This window comes from Pantherophis guttatus, chromosome 1 (assembly GCF_059756535.1).
Source record: "Pantherophis guttatus breed Tessera chromosome 1, ASM5975653v1, whole genome shotgun sequence".
Taxonomy (NCBI): domain Eukaryota; kingdom Metazoa; phylum Chordata; class Lepidosauria; order Squamata; family Colubridae; genus Pantherophis; species Pantherophis guttatus.
This window is the reverse complement of record NC_142063.1, coordinates 194,007,164-194,024,131: the sequence shown is the minus strand read 5'-3', so window position 1 is coordinate 194,024,131 and position 16,968 is coordinate 194,007,164. Positions and strand designations below refer to the sequence as shown.

At 36.0% G+C, this 16,968-nt stretch overlaps 1 protein-coding gene across 3 annotated transcripts in view; it reads right to left on the bottom strand.

Moving 5' to 3' along the window:
- MEIS1 (Meis homeobox 1) overlaps positions 1-16,968 on the bottom strand; it is a 176,289-nt gene that overhangs the window by 5,674 nt on the left and 153,647 nt on the right. For 2 of the 3 annotated variants that reach the window (XM_087882278.1, XM_087882277.1), the window contains exon 10: positions 1,486-1,544. In XM_087882278.1, coding sequence (XP_087738404.1) covers positions 1,486-1,544 — 59 coding nt within the window. Of the gene's footprint in view, positions 1-249; positions 255-397; positions 410-1,481; positions 1,545-16,968 lie in introns of all 3 variants that reach the window. The other variant, XM_087882276.1, reaches the window with a different exon arrangement.

The following is a 16,968-nucleotide window of genomic DNA, read 5'->3' as shown; positions in this document are numbered from 1 at the left end:
CTCAAATACATATATACAAATCTCGATAAAAAAAAAAAAGATTGGTAATACTTCGCTGGGTCAAAAATGATCCCTTCCCCCATTTCAATAAAGATATTTATTGCTTGGGACTATCTCTCTGCCATAAATGGAGATGGCTGGGGAAAGCAGCTCACATTTTGGAAGAATATTAGACAATAAATAAAAATTCCAGAGCTGCTGGTGGGGATGGGGGTGGGGAGGAGGGCTAGCAGTTAAAAACAACCCTACCACTGCTTTAAGCAGAAGCAGAGTTGCAATAAGCAACCTGTGGTTTTTCTTATTGAGAATGGCAATGGCTTTCTCTATGGACCATTCTCTCAACGAGAAATACCATGTGTTCCTGAAGAAGCAGCAGTCCCTTTTTCATTTCCTTCACGTATCTATTAGGCTAGGCTCCTTGGAAAATAGAATGAGAAATTTATCCCAATGCCATAGCGCATGGAAAGATTTTAGGAATGTTTTCATCAAGTCCACAAATGCTGAAAAATTCCGAGGTGAATAATATGACCCCACTCTACGTAGATGTTTATAGTTTAAATCATCAGACTTTGAAATGCATGCAGAGACCATGGCATGGCACCACTAGCTCCATTGCTCCTCTTAAGGTTTTGCTTCAGTCACTGCAGGGCATTTTATGAGTCTTGTAGATTGACCAGGAAGATGTACAGATACTTAACCAATGTTTAAATAATCTTTAAGAGTAGATAATCTTGGCTAGTCTTGCTGGTATTTCTTCCCTGAAAATAATCACCATGCATATAATGCCTGGAAGATACATTTTTGTATTTGGCAATAACATGGAAAAATAAACATGTAGAATATCCAGAAAGAATTAAAGCCTTGCTATTTTGAATCTTGATAGAAGTCAGTGTGATGATTATAAGGTTCATACATATCAAAATACAGATACCCCAAAGTGAAGGATAAGTGGAAGATACAGATGCAAAAACCTTCAGCCACTTAAAAAATCAGCACGTGAATTTTAAGATTCTAACAGAACATTAAAAGCTAGATAAGCTGCCTTTCTTTATTAAAGCACATGTAGTTCTACCTTAACTGAATGTCTTTGAACTTTACTGAATTCCACAAGCACCGTGACCCTTTTGCCCTTTGGACAGGTAATAAAGTTTACAGCAATTCTATATCTAGCCATGCACCAGGGAGTGTCATAATAGCAGAAATAGCTGGGAAAAGATATTTTTTTTAAAAAAACAATAATGTATGTCTGGTATTAAGATTCAGTAAGCAACCATGTAGTTTATGGCTGACAGGATAAGTTTACCTCCAAAATATGCTCAATTGTACTAAATCCACTAACTTTGAAATAAATCATGGCGGACTTTGTTTTGTCAGCCATTCTCTGCATTATTTCCCAATTATTTACCAAGAAGAGATCTCCTGGTGAATGGCTTGTGAATGTTTTCTGTCAGCAAGACAGGGCTACAGTTAATATTGAAAACTTGCCTGCTCGGTTGGACTGGTCTATCATGGGCTGAACTATCCTTCTTCTAGCATTAATAAACCTGGAACAAGAAAAGAGAGTGAACTGTTATTTATTTATTTTTTTAAAAGCCCCCTATGCTTGTACTCAGCACTTGGAAGATGGTTGGTATATGTTCCCTGGGAGTTAATTTTAGTGTACATTCAAATGCGGCAAAACTCGTAACCTCTCTGATGACCTCTGAAAATGCAAGTTTGGATTGTGAGTTGATTTATGCTGGCCTCCCTTTGCCACAGTTGGACACTTTTATTTCATCTTTTCATGGGGGAGTTGGCAGAATTTTCAGGAAACAAGATCAATTTAGTTCTTTTCAATTCAGATTATGCTGGAGGAGGTGGAACTGGGTGAGAAAAAGATGCCAATCCGTAAAAGCATTCATTCCCTTTCCCACTCACACTTAACATAATTAGCAATATTTTTCTAGTAAATTCTCTTTTTCCCCTCTCATTATTTTATCAAAGCCTTCCTTGCTTCTCCCAACCATAATTTTGTTGTAATGGTTTTATTAATAATGGTAGTTCACCATCAAATAAGAACATGTCTGGAGTTTTATCTCCAGCAGGTCACACTGCTTTGGACAACACTGTAATCCATTTCTTCTATACAGTATTTATTTTTCTTTTCTTTCTGCTTCCATCATAGCTATACAGTGATGCAACTTTTTTCCTCCTGCCAAGATTTAAACAATTAAAACAATCAATTTATTAAACTTTAATTAGTGTATCACAGAACTAGATTGGGTTGAGGCAACAAGTGACCCGATTCAGATAAAGCATAGTTAAAATTTGTCATTTGAACTTATATTCTAATGAACCCTAACCTTCATTCATTCTGAAACTATTATGAAAAAAAGAGATTATTACAGTACAAAGTAAAAGTGGTTAATTAGAGCTAACTGAAGTTAATCGTGTATTATACATATCTATTCAGAAGTAATTTCCTCTACATTTAATGACTTTATTTATAGAAATGCAAATAACTATTGCAGTCCTAATAACATAAATGTAAAGTCCAAATTAAAGTACATCCCTTCATGAGCATCCATGATAACTAGTATTTCATACTTATTTTCTTCATTTTCATACAAATACCACTGAATATTAACACAGCAGAAAGGATTTCTGGGGAGTCTATCTTATCTTAAATCTTATCTTAGATCGTCCTTTGTTGCCTGGTTGAAATATGACACTCTCTTCAAGAATGAAAAATAAAATGTTAGAATGGAAATAAAAAAAAAATCACAAAGTTTCAGCTTTTGTTGTTGGCTATTTCATGTCTATTTAAAGGCACTGAACTTTGTTTAGGCCTTTTATCCACACTACTGTGACCTGATTTTAAATAACATTCCTGCTTGATATTCCCAATCCACAAACCAGCCATTGCCATCTAGCTTTAAACAGAGGGGGAGGAAAACAACAACAATGAGGCTTGAATTTTAAGTTTCCGCTTCCTTCCACACTATACTGAACAGGCTAGAATCTTGAACACCAATCCCATCCACAACACTTTTGAAGAATGTTGTTTTTATGGTATCAAACTGTCCTATCTTCACTGTTTCACTGAAATTAAGAATGAATTTTTAATTAGGTTTATTTATTTATTGTTAATTATTTATCTCAGTAATATTTCCATATGCCATTTGTCTAATTTGTTCCCGCTATGTTTGCAAATATGATAGCTCATGCTGCTACCCCAGTCATAAAGGTTACACCTATAAAACACTGCTGTGAACTTCCATTCCTTTTTAGATAAAAGCGAAAATGTAAACTCTTAGGTCAAATCATTGGATAGCTATTTGTATTAAGCACAAATATCAAACTAGTCAGCAAAAGGCTTCCATATTTCTTCTCTCATTAGAAAAACCACGAAATAAACAATTAAAACTATTTTTCTCTTCAATGAGCTATCATATATTACCCCTAATTTGAAAACTGTCAGAAAATGATTTCCATGCAAATTTTCAAAGGAAGATTACAAAGCAATTGTTGTTTTTTTCCCATTTATCATGAAGTACTATCATACAATTGATTTTTCCACTATAGATACCCTTACCTATAGAAGGCAATTTTAATTTCCAGGCATAGAAAACATCAAGTGTGCTATTAAGAGGAATGTATGTTTATGCTTGTCAGCTTCCTGAGGACCTCACTGAGTCAAGTAGCTTAGTTGATACACTTAGTTGATGCCCTCAGACAGAAATCTGTAAAATAGCATTCTCCAAACTGGTGCTCTTTAAACATGTTAGATACTGACTCATACTATTTAGACTTTTAGATTTTTTTAAATACATAACTCAAGGCTGTGAACATACCTATTACTCCTTCTTCCTCCAATTTGCTGCAACAACAACCCAGTAAGTAAGATGAGTTGGGCTTAGACAGTGACTGACCCAATGTCACCCAGCCAGCTTTCATAGTTAAGGCAAGACTAAAACTCACAGTCTCCCAGTTTCTAGCCTGGTATTTAACTACTGGATCTAAATGAACCTCTCCTATTTCACCAGTTTCAGTAAGTTTGCATTTTTCCCATAGTCTTATGCAAACATCTTTTAACTGTGCCTCAGGGACAGAGATACAGTAAAGAACTTGCTTTACCTCTTGAAAAGCAGCACTTATCTATATCTGATTAGCAGCCATGGTGTGTGTGTATGTGTGTGTGTAGTGCAAAAACAAACAGTGTCACAACAATTGTGGCTACAAAGCTGGAAATTATATAAACTTCCACATTTATGTTAAGGATGGGTATACTGATAGGTTGGTATGCCTATTTGCTTTAACAGTCAAATTCCCCATCAGAACAGGGACTGATTTGATATACCTTGTCAGGCTGGGTCCTCTCTGCTGGGAAAGGCTTCCCATTTGTGGCAGTTGGGACTCTGATTTTAAGCAATCCTAGATCAATAAGGTCTCCAGCTGGAGATAAATTGCACATGCTTGCGAGCCTCAGACTTATGGGGTACTGTTTATCAGTTTAAGAGGTCGCCTGAAAGTATTTTGCTTCCAGACCAACAACATCCAGAAGCCAATATGGGAAGCAATGGGTGGAAACTAATCAAGGAGAGAAGCAACTTAGAACTACGGATAAATTTCCTGAGAGTTAGAACAATTAATCAGTGGAACAACTTGCCTCCAGAAGTTGTGAATGCTCCAACATTGGAAGTTTTTAAGAAGATATTGGATAACCATTTGTTTAAAGTGGTGTAGGGTTTCCTGCCTAAGCAGGGGGTTGGACTAGAAGACCTCCAAGGTCCCTTCCAACTCTGTTATTTTGTAATTTTAGAATCCATTTGGAATACAGTAATTCTCCTAAAAATATACAAGTGGGAAACATTGTATCATAAATAGATTCAAGTTTGTTCTCCATGAAATCATCTATTGGAAGCAATCTACAAGACCACTTTTTCAAGAAGAAAAGATCCTATCTGTGTTCTGTGACAAAAGTGAAGCAATATACAGAGGGAACTATAAGCTTACTGTATACAACATTACAACACTTATTTCATTAAATAATAGAATAATGGTAACAGTAAAACTAATGATAGTACAAACAATTAGATAGAAAAGTTTTGGATACTCATCCAAAACTAGGAATATTTATCTATTCTTAATGGGAAGCATTTACGGAGCCAGCAGACTAAAATGCTTGCTTAAGAAAATTTAGACGACTTAAAATAAATGCTTCTCAGCTCTTTTTTATGAAGATCTATTTTATTGTACTGTATGTTAAAGCTATCAGCAACAAAGTTGTCCCCTGATATGTTGGGGGGGGGGAGGGAAGGGGAAAATTTCAGGTTGAAGCCTTCAAGTGACAAAATTTCATTGTAATGTCTTTTTTAATTTAACATTTCCTCTTTGTGATCCTGGACAAGATACAAGCTGAAACATACATGCCATGGCCCTTGGTTCTTTAAATAACATTTTCCACAAAGGCTTAACAGTTGACTTTCTCCTAAGTATTTTGTGTTTAATAACTATTCTGAAAAACAGCCCAAATGTTAGGGTGCTTTCAGAAGAAAGAACATTTTCCTTCTAGCCAAAGTAATAAAATGACATTCTTGCTCCTCCCCCTAGAAGTCAAATGGAGGTCAGCTCCCAATCCTTGATTCTGTTTAAATAAGCTGGTCCAGCTGTTTGTTTCCAAAATACCCTTTAACCTTCTGTTCCATCCTCTCTGCTTTTCTAACAGAACCCTTTATTCTGCATCATAGCCAATTCCAAACACGTATACATTTAAAAAGTATATTCATTAAAGCCTTTCACAATGTCTTAAGTGTGTATCTTAGAAAGCCTATATTTTTAGTTCCTCACAGCTTTAATTAAGCAAAACGTCCTTGATAAAGGGAAATATATACCCTTTTTTCCCCTCTAGATGCACATGGTTAAGTCTCCAGAAATCTGTCTCAGGGAGGTCAACAATTATTTGAATTTCAGTATCTTCAGATCTCACTACATCTTCAAACTTGCCAATAAACTGTAAATCTACAAGTTCACATTTTAACTTAAGGGTCCCAAGCCTTAGCAATTGCTATGTAATACCATCCTCTTTCCAAGTAGTAGTTTCAGTACCCTTCAATTCATTTAGAATTTAAACTGTTTCACCTTTTTAAAAAATATAAAAGCCTTGTCTTGGAAACAGTGTAAAAGCTGTATATATTCCCAATATGTATTGTCACAAATGTATATCCATGTTTATTTGTACACACAGACTTTGGTTAACAGTATTGTATCCATCTAGACATTTTTCCTCAACCAAAAGCTCTCAAACTCTTGAACTGTTAAGCAGAGTTGAAAGTATAATGATTTTAGAAAAGATTATATTTTACATCAGTCTGTCCAAAATGACAATTTTGCATCTAAAGTCCTCCATTATACAGTAGCAGGGAAGCAAAAATGAATTAGGAGGAATGAAATATTTAACAATTTTCCCTACCTGCAGATAATAGCTGGTATTCTTGCTTTTCTGAACAAGAAATATTAAACTGAATTATGCTGGTCTATGGCTGTAATAAAGATTTGATCTGAATATTAAACTGACCCATCTTCCCCTTACAGAATACCATGATGTGATGTGCTCTTATAATGTTCGCTCAGTCCTCAGTCCTTCCCCTCCTCCATTATTATTAAGTCAAACTTGCTCATTCTAATCTGGGTATCTCTGTAGTAAAAAAAAAAAAATGTCTCTGGGTCACATGACACCTTTTAGATTGAGATCCAGTGATGCAGCAACCTAATTTTGAACTTTGATCTTCTGCTTCATTATCATGTACAAATTTTGTTTCTTCTAAATTAGAGGCTGCACATCTAGCAATAACAAAGAAGTTGGCCGTTCTCTTTGTGGCCTGAATCTGACTGAAGAATTACTGCTAGTGTATTAATATTTTCATAGGGTCAAAAAACACTACTTCGGTTTAACTAGGATGCCTTCTTAATACACATCTGTTCTTTTCCTATATTAATATAGTCTTTACTTTTCCTTTACTTTATTATTTTGGATCTATCTGCATTGCTGGTTGAAATGAAAAATCACAGTCATTCATACTTCTGCTGACTGATTAAAATAAGTACTTCCCTTGCGATCAGTGTCTATGAAAAGTCACCTTTGCTTAATAATCTTTAAAAGGTTTGAGTTATAATATCTCTCTCTCACCTGTCCCCCGCCCCCCAACCTTGGCTTTTAAAAAGCATATTGCTTTTGAACTAAGTTTTCACAACATATGGTACTTTCTGGAACCTAAGTCGCAAATTGTTTTGTTAGAAATTCCACATTAAAAGCAGAAAAGGGATTGAATTTAAGCTTTGCTCATTTACTTCTCAAGCTTTGTAAAGCAACATAAGCATTCATATGGATTGGAAAGTACCAACTAATCAAATGCATGCTATCATATAGCATCCTTATAATTAGGTACCCTTAGTATAGTTATTTTTATATTTACAACTTCAAAAAAATCCACCTTTATTCTTGTACTTCTAATTGCTATTGCCTCCAAACTTGAAATTCAGCAATTTTTAAAAAGTGTATTACTTTTGGTGTACTAATTTACTTATGTCTAGCAAAAAAAATAATAACATTAAAATCATGTTTATGTTTAAAATTTAAAAATAGTCTTCTTTGTAAAATATTATTTATTTTGCAGAAGCAATGAACAGATGTTTACTTTTCAATTCTACATACTATCCTGTAAGAAAAACTAGATCACTATAGTTACCTTTATTCAATATGGTTAGTATCTTGCTAGATATAATCACAACATCCTAAAATGAGAACCTAATGTTAAAAGAATTCTAAAAACAACCATTAAAAGTTTTGTTTTAATCTTCAGTTCCACTACTGAGCTGATTGTAATCTGCAACTTCCATTCATTAGCCATCTATGCTTTCAATTCATCTCTTATTTGTAAAATTATGTTCTTAATCTATTCCAAAGAAAGTTGACTCAATGTAAAGTTAAACCTTATGAAGTCATGGTTGGCAATTTTTCTTGGTTTCAATTCCTTGGAAGTAAATGCAATTCAGGACTTGAAATGCAAGTACATCATTTAAAAACAATAGAAGGCAAGGGAAGAAAAAAAAAACACATTCTTTTCTTAGTATCCATTCAAGAAATGTAATAGAGGCATTTATTTAATTCACAGCAAGTTTATCTATCAGGTTTATCAGTGGTCCCCATCCCATCTTTTCTAGCAATACTGGAATATTTGACAAATTAGTACATTCAACTGGTAGGCAAATATTGTGTTAACATTTAAGTATAAACTACAAATAGTGCAAAATACAAAGCTTGGGATGAAAAACTACTGAATCATTTGACAATATTGCAAGGCACTAATTAAAGCAGAGTAGTGTTTTGCTGTTGAGTTTTTAAAAATAGTTTTTGACTTTAAAGCAGGGTTCTCCAATTCCTGGGCTGCAGTCCATTCTGAACCGGGCTGTGGATGAGTGTGTGCACAGCTCCACTTGCACATATAGAGAGTGGGTGCATGCACAGCTCCATCTGTGCAAGCTTTGTCAATATGTGCCTTTTGAACACTTCAGAAAACTTTCCTATCATGCAGTTTCCTCAAATGCACAGCTCACCACTCTGGAGAACTTTGCAGAAGGGTGGAGGGCACCATTATTTGTATCAGACCATGGGGAAAATAGAGACACTTGTGTAGATACATTTGTCAATAGTAATTATTGTTAGCTGACACTCCTACTACATAGACGAGCAAAGGCTTAACCCTCACACAGAATGACAATAACATCAGCATTACACAGTCTTCTTAGAATTATTTTCTCTGTGGAGCTGAACAAGATATTGGGTCAGCTGCCTCCAAAATCTCTATCAGTGAAACAAGTATAATCATTTTTAAGAAATCACTAGTCAACAGAGAACAGAAATAAAAAAAATCCTATGTGGGTAAGTAGGACATGGGGTCATCTCTGAAAGAAAATGTTCCAATAAATGATGTTCCACATTCTTCAGACAAAAATAAATCAGGATAATTAGGCTTTATTTCAAATGCTGCTCTAACTAAAAAAAATGAAACACTTTCAATAATATATTAAAAATGGTAGAGGCTAAAAAAGTGGAACACAACAATAATGCCCATGTATTAACCCTGGATATAATGTTAACCCTGGGAATGCTTTCCCTGGTATCATTCTAGTGACTTTCATAGTCCTGTTCAAGTAATCAACTGAACACAAATAAACTAAAATATATAGAGCAGGTTTTCTCAACCATAGTAACTCTAAAATGTGTGGAACTCTGAGAGTTGAAGTCCACACATTTTAAAGCCACTAAATGTTGAGAAACACTTGTAGAGATGCACACATAAACCCTGTTCCCAACATCCTAGTATAAGGGTTTTTCTGTATGTTGCTCTGCTAAATGTACGAAAAGCTAGCAAGCAGCCTGTATGTAAGTTTATTACGGGAACCTTGCATTACATTCTTGACCCCTATAACACTTTTATCCTGTAAGAATTCAAGCAAATTTATGAATGTAATTGGCCACTTAATATCTAGTAAAAGGTAAAGGTTTCCCCTGTCCAATCATGTCCGACTCTGGGGGCAGTGCTTATCTCTATTTCTTAGCCAAGGGAGCCAGCGTTGTCTGAAGATGCTTCCGTGGTCATGTGACCGGCATGACTAAATGCCAAGATGCATGGAACGCTGTTACTTTCCCACTGAAGTGGTACCTATTAATCTACTTGCATTTGCATGCTTTCAAATGTCTACCCTGTTTTCCCCAAAATAAGACATCCCCTGATAATAAGACCAATTGGGCTTTTGAGTGCATGGCAGTAAGGCCAAGCGATTATTTCAGGGTTCAAAAAAATATAAGACAGGGTCTTATTTTCGAGGAAACAAGGTAGGTGGGCAGGAAATATCTAGTATGGTAGGTTTTCAAAACAATTTGAGGGTAGAGATTTTTACTGTAGAAGCTACATATATTGTGGAAGCAGATGAAGTTATAGGAACACCTATCTGCTTATTAATTAATTATACCTTGGTCTGTGATTAATGTGTGTGTGTGTGTGTATGTGTATCTTTTGAAAGCAGGCATCAGAATTTCATTTTTTTAATATGTGCCAGTGTGTTCACAGAAAAAAGTGACAATAACAGTTATCTTTGTTGGCATCTATTTCAATTTTTGTGGCTTGCAAAAGTGCACGGGGCATTTCTGGAGGTCAGGCCAAAGACCTGTTCTTCAAATCTTCCAACTAAGTGAGTTTATGCAATGATTAGTGATTCTTTAAATAAGGTAACTGTATAATAGTGTTTAATCTAGATAGTGGTATATAATGAGGTTTTAGAAAAGGCAATCTTGTTATAACTATTTCCTTCTAGGGAAAATGTGCTAAAAGTTTGATGATAATGAAACAAGTGAACGTGGAAGAAGACTGGCAATTAAGACAACTAGTTCTATATTGGAGTTTGAAGCTAGATTGAAATTAATCCATCTAGTCAAATATACAACTAGTTGCCTTAATTGCCAAGTTTGGTGACATTACTTTTTAAAAGAGTCATGGATGGAGTTCATGGATCCACTTCATGGATATCTTGGTCACCTTTGATACCATTGACCATAGAATGTAACTGGAATGGTGTGGGGCACTTTAGAAAGAAGGCAAGTGGTTCCAGGGGTTCCATTACTATATCTAAGTACCACTAGAGAGTGGTAGTGGTATATTTCTGCTCAGTTTGTTGACCTTTGTTTTGGGGACCCAACAGATTGTATTCTTTTTATGTGCTTTCCAAAGTCTGCATAAAACTGCTTGGTGATCACTCAGATGGGTAATATATATTATAGCAATACGACTTAGACTTATATACCGCTTCACAGTGCTTTACAGCCCTCCCTAAGCAGTTTACAGAGTCAGCATATGGCCCCCAACAATCTGGGTCCTCATTTTACCCACCTCGGAAGGATGAAAGGCTGAGTCAACCTTGAGCCTGGTGAGGTTCGAACTGCCAAATTGCAGGCAGCCAGCAGTCAGCAGAAGTAGCCTGCAGTACTGCATTTTAACCACTGTGCCACCATGGCTCAGATTTCAAATTTCAAATCTTTATTGTCACTGCACAACATACTGTATGTACAATGAGGTTGGTTGAGCTCCCTCAGTGCACCCACCCAACACAATACAATTCACAGTGAAGACAGAAAATCCCTAACCCAATAAATCATATTAACAAATCCCCAGTCCTATTGCACCAGTGTGAACATGTTACACATTGTGCCGGCCCTGCAAGTCCATCGTACTACATAGTTATGATGTTATTTTGCATTCAGGAGTCTGACAGCTCATGGATAAAAACTGTTCTTCAGCCTGTTTGTGCGGCTGGCTATGCTTCTGTATCCTTCCTGATGGAAGGAGAGTAAAGAAGTGCTGACCAGGGTGTGAGTCGTCCCTGAGAATTTTCCTCACTTTTCTAAGGCAGCGAGCCCTAGCGATCTCATCTACTGACTTGGATTTTCAGTATTATGGTTACAACACTATGCTGGTGATATCTAATTCTATCTCTCCTTTCCAACTGAATTATAAGAAATATGCGCAGGCAGAATTGCCCAGAGACAGTTGTGGACTGAAAAAGGGGCAACAAGTTGAAATTGAATTCAGATAAATTAGGGTTATTATGGATGAGTTGACTTCCAGAAATTATAACTTAAGATTCAATATGTTAATATTAAGACTATATTTAATATTGCATTCTGTGCACTGAAGAAGCTTCTTGGGATGAGAAGCTAAATGTCTTCAAGGAAAAACAAAGTCCAGTTGCCTTTTGAAAAAGTATCTTTGAGACAACCGTGATCTGGATGACTGAGAATCTTCACAGACATCGCATTCTATCAATGTTGTATACTGTTCAACCAATTAGACTGCAGAGTAAGGAAGCTCTCTTTGCCGATAAGAAACTAAGCCCAATTGTAAATGGTATGCCTAAGGCTAACATTTTAAGCTTGAACTACAATCTATCTTGATCCATGTTTAAGCCTCTTAGTTACATTAATAAACACTGTGGTTATTACTGTACTGTACTTGCAGATGTGGTCCAAGCCTGTTCTAAGCAACCATACAATATAATTTTCTGCAACACCTTGTAAACGTAAGTTACCTTTATTATGCCGATGGATAAGCCATCTTGTTTATGAAATATGAACACCTTAAATCTCAGAGATACTTTATAAATAACTGTGAAAACACAGGATGGCTTTTCAACATCAGCTTTTTCCTCACATGCTGCTTTGATAAAAGGAAAACCCCCATTCTGGGGAGTTCTTTCTCCTAAGGAAGGAGGAGGAGATGGGAAACTAATTAGAAAGGCCACTTGCTTTTACTAATCAAAATCCACAAATAGCACAAGAGAGTGCTAATGTGACTGCAAAAAAATACCCCTTCATTACTTCCTGCAAGTATATTTTAATCTACCTTCTATTTGCAAACAACTTGATCAATTCTGTTTCTTCCTGAACCATATTGCTCTGTCCCAAATCTTCAATCTAATTTGAGTGAATATGCAGAGTCACCATCTGCAAGTATTAACGTTTTTCATTTATCCAATTGTTTGAATGATTACTTGCAGGGATTTATTTAATTTATTTATTTATTTATCAAAATTTATATGCCGCCCTTCTCCCGTAGGACTCGGGGTGGCTTACATAATAAAAGAACATAATAAAATACTAAAACCAAAAACCAAGTTAAAATCCCCACAATTTAAAATCACACAGCCGATCAAGGGATTTCCCGAAAGAGCCATGTCTTCAGGTCAGCGCGGAAAGTGCGGAGGTTGGGAGCCGTCCGGAGCCCGGTGGGTAACCCATTCCAGAGGGTCGGTGCGGCCACAGAGAACGCCCTCGACCTGGGGGCCGCCAGGCGACATTGTCTGGCCGACGGCACCCGGAGGAGGGCAGTTCTATGTGAACGCACTGGGCGGTGGGAGGCCGGTAGGAGGTGGTCCTGCAAGTACTATTTAAATGATTTTATTATTTTTATTGATATTTTTTAAATAAATAGCATTAATTTATTTAAATAAATAAAATAAAATAAAAATAATATTTTATTATTTAGTTATTTATTTTTATTCTGTTATTTATTTTTATTCTGTTATTTATTTTTATTCTGTTATTTATTTTTATTTTTATTATAACTTATCCAACACATCTTCCTGCTCCTATTTTCCACACAACAACAATCCTATGAGGTGGGTTGGGCTGCGAGAGAGTGACTGGCTCAAGGTCATCCAGCTGGTTTTCATAGCTGAGACGGACTTGAACTCACAGCCTCCCACTTTCTAGCCTGGTGCCTTAATCATTAGACCAAACTGGTTGGTCATTACAAGTTGTCTCTCATTGTTCATTCAGCCTAAAAATATGGGGGGCTTTGCTAAGTGGAAGATCAACAACAACAAACCTTTATTGCATGTATAAAATACAATGCTGCTTTGTTTATCACATTTTTCCCCACATTTATTTTTTATAAATAATTTATGGCAGCAAACATACATAATATTCCTTCTTCTAATATTCTCCTACTTTGTCCACAACAACAGTGGGTTGAGCTGAGAGAAAGTAATTCCTCTAGGTCACCCAGCCAGCTTTCATGTCTAAGGCAGGACTAGAAGTTACAGTCTCCTGGTTTTCAGGCCAGTACCTTAACCTTTACACCAAACTCTTTTGATAAAATTATATAACAGTAAAATAATAACGATAATACAAACATCACTGGTGATCATGAAGATTAGTGAAAATCTTCAGTCACAGATGAGATGAACAGTAAAAACAGACCCACAGAATTAGGCAACTTGAAAAGACATACAGGTTGTCCTTGACTTACAACCACAGTAGAGCCCAAAATTTTCATTCCTAAAACAGTTATTAAGTCAGTTGTGCCCCATTTTATGACCTTTTTGCTACAATTGTTAAGTGAATCACTGCAGTTATTAAGCGAATCACGTGGTTGTTAAGTGAATCTGGCTTCCTCCTTTGAGTCTGCTTGACAGAAGTTTACAAATGGAGATCACATAACCCCAGGACAGTGCAACTGTCATAAATACATGCCAGTTGTCAAGCATCCAAATTTTGATCACATGACCATGGGGATACTGCAATTGTTGTAAGTGTGAAAACCAGCATATGCCACTTTTTGCAGTGCCGTTGTAACTTTGAACGGTCACCAAACGAATGGTTGTAAGTTGAGGACTACCTGTGTCAGTGTCCATCATGCTTTCTACCAGGGCATTTCTTTAAGATAGTGATAGCACTTAGACTTATATACCACTTCACAGTGCTTTACAGCCCTCTCTAAGCGGTTTACAGAGTCAGACTATTGTCCCCAACAATCAGGGTCCTCATTTTTATCAACCTCGGAAGGATGGAAGGCTGAGCCAATCTTGAGCCTGGTGAGACTCGAACTGCCGGCAGCCAGCAGTCAGCAGACTTAGCCTGCAATACTGCATTCTAACCACTGAGCCACTACCAAAATGGAGATAGATGACAAAATTTCAGTCATCAAAGAGAGAGAGAATGATGGCATGTGTCCTTTTAAGAAAAATTCTGTGGAATTGAAAACTAAATTGGATTTTACTGCTGGTTTGAAAGTCAATGTCCCAGATAGGCTGCTTAAGAGGATTCCTGGCATTTTCAAATCCTAATGGGCAGAGATTTCCCAAAGAAAAACCTAAAGATTAGGATTTTCTATTAAAGATTAATATTGTCTTTGTTTTTACTTCGCTCCCATTTTACTGATGCACTATATTTTTATATGGTTTTTTTAATGCTTTTATAGCTGTAAACCTCCAGAGACTTTTCAGAGTGAAAGTGACTTAGGTGATATCTATATTTGATAAATAAGTTAATATTGAGACAGCTGAGGGAACTAGACAATACTGAATAATTCTCACATATATTTACATAACTGGGATGTAGAACTTCTGTCTAGAAAAACAGTCAATAGTAGACCATACAGCCTATTAATATCTCATCAATAAATTCATTTTGAGGAACATGGTTTGGGATCGACAGATGATTCAAATGAAAAATTGCCAATCTTCCTGTTTTCTGCTTTTGATTTGGGTTCAGTACTTCATTTAGGAAAACAATCTTAGCATGCTAATAACTGAGATAGATGAGGGAGGGTCAGTTTTATCCATGGTTCTAAATAAAGGTTGTTAAAACTACTTAAGGAATGTAATCAGAATGAACTGGGACAGATTAGAGGCAATTTAAGCTTTGAAATATTAAATTGGGTTACATCCAACATTATGTTCCACATATGCTTTTGCAGATGTGACATGCTTTTCCCTTGCTCTCCATTCACTGGAACTCACTTCAAAAGTTTCCCAGCTACTCAGAACAGGTTTTGATGAAACAAATCCAAATGTTGTTCTACTTGCAGTTGATGCACAATCCTCCGAGTCTGCCTACCTTGATACCATATATTACTATGCCATTCACCTGTATCATACTTTAACATAAGGGAGTGGAATCTGAAAGGTTTCATAAATCTTTCAAAAACCTGTAGGATTATAAATAATGACTAGACAACTCTATGACCCATTGGGTCAACGTTTGAGAGAAAGGTAGTGTGGTCTGATGTGACCAAAAGGCAAGGCAAGAAACAATAGATGGAAACTAACCAAGGAGAGAAGCAACCTAGAACTAAGAAGAAAATTCCTGATGGTGAGAGCAATCAACCAATGGAATAGTTTGCCTTCAGAAGTTGTGGGCGCTCCATCACTGAGGCTTTAAAAAAAAAAAAAAAGACGGGACAACTATTTGTCTGAAATGGCTTAGGGTCTCCTACTTGAGGGCGAATGGACTAGAAGACCTCCAAGGTCCCTTCCAACACTGTTGTTCTGTTAAATGCGAGTAGATAAGAAGATAGCAACTAGCTCTGTTTCCTACAAAGTCGAATGTTATTGTTTTATTAAGTTTTGTATCTTATTTTTTTTAAAAAAAAAACATAGATATATGAAGAGAGTTTATTTTTAATCTTGAAATTGATTTGCCACTGCTGTCTCCTTTGGCTTTTAAGTGCCCTAATTTTGTCCATATTAACTGGTTCAAGCTGTCCAAAGATTATGATGTTCAAAATCATACAAATGTCATATGGGCAAAATCTGAATGTCACAAATAAGATTAGAGCTAAGTAGAATCAGTTTTGTTTCCCAGCCCACTTCAGATGTCATGTAAAACACTGAAATGTAAAATATAAAACATGGCTTACAATTCCATGCATATAATAATCAGACCTATTCTTTGGAATTATTGGTGTGCTTTCATCCTCAAATCTCTTAGCACTAAGCTTGTATATAACGAATTTGAATGCAAAGGATAGTTGTAACCATGGTTTATCATTTAAAATATTTGAAATACTTCAGATTTACTAGTGTTAACATTTCCAGATTATAGTTTGCCTGTCTGTTGCAAACATCCGTTTATGTAGCCCTCAACCAGTGGAATTCTGGCTGGTGATTTGTTAATTCAATGAACAAAGGAAACCATAATTAAGTTTCCTGAACCATAAACTTAACCCTAAGCCTGTTAAGTTTCTGAAACTGTGGAAGGTTTCATTCAGCAATGAGTAAATATAATCAGGCAAAGTATATTTCATTTAATAGTTAAGTGATATTAGTTTTAATTCAGAAAACTACTAGTATTTTTGTTTCCTGTTAAAAAAAAATCCAGCCCCCTTTCTTTTACAAATGATCCACTGGATAAAGGTATAAAACATACCTTTTACAAGAACTTCCTTCCTATTTATCTCTGCATCACAAGAACACTTTTATTCAGCAATATTTGCCCTATGTTTAAGTATCAGGCTGACTTTTTAATAATGCAATGTATAGCTTCTTTTATGCAGGTTCAGATTCTTCCATGCTATGAAAGATAATGCAGCTCTGATGGAACAGTTCCTAATTTGTTGGCAATTTAGTTCTCTGAGTCTAATCATGACACAT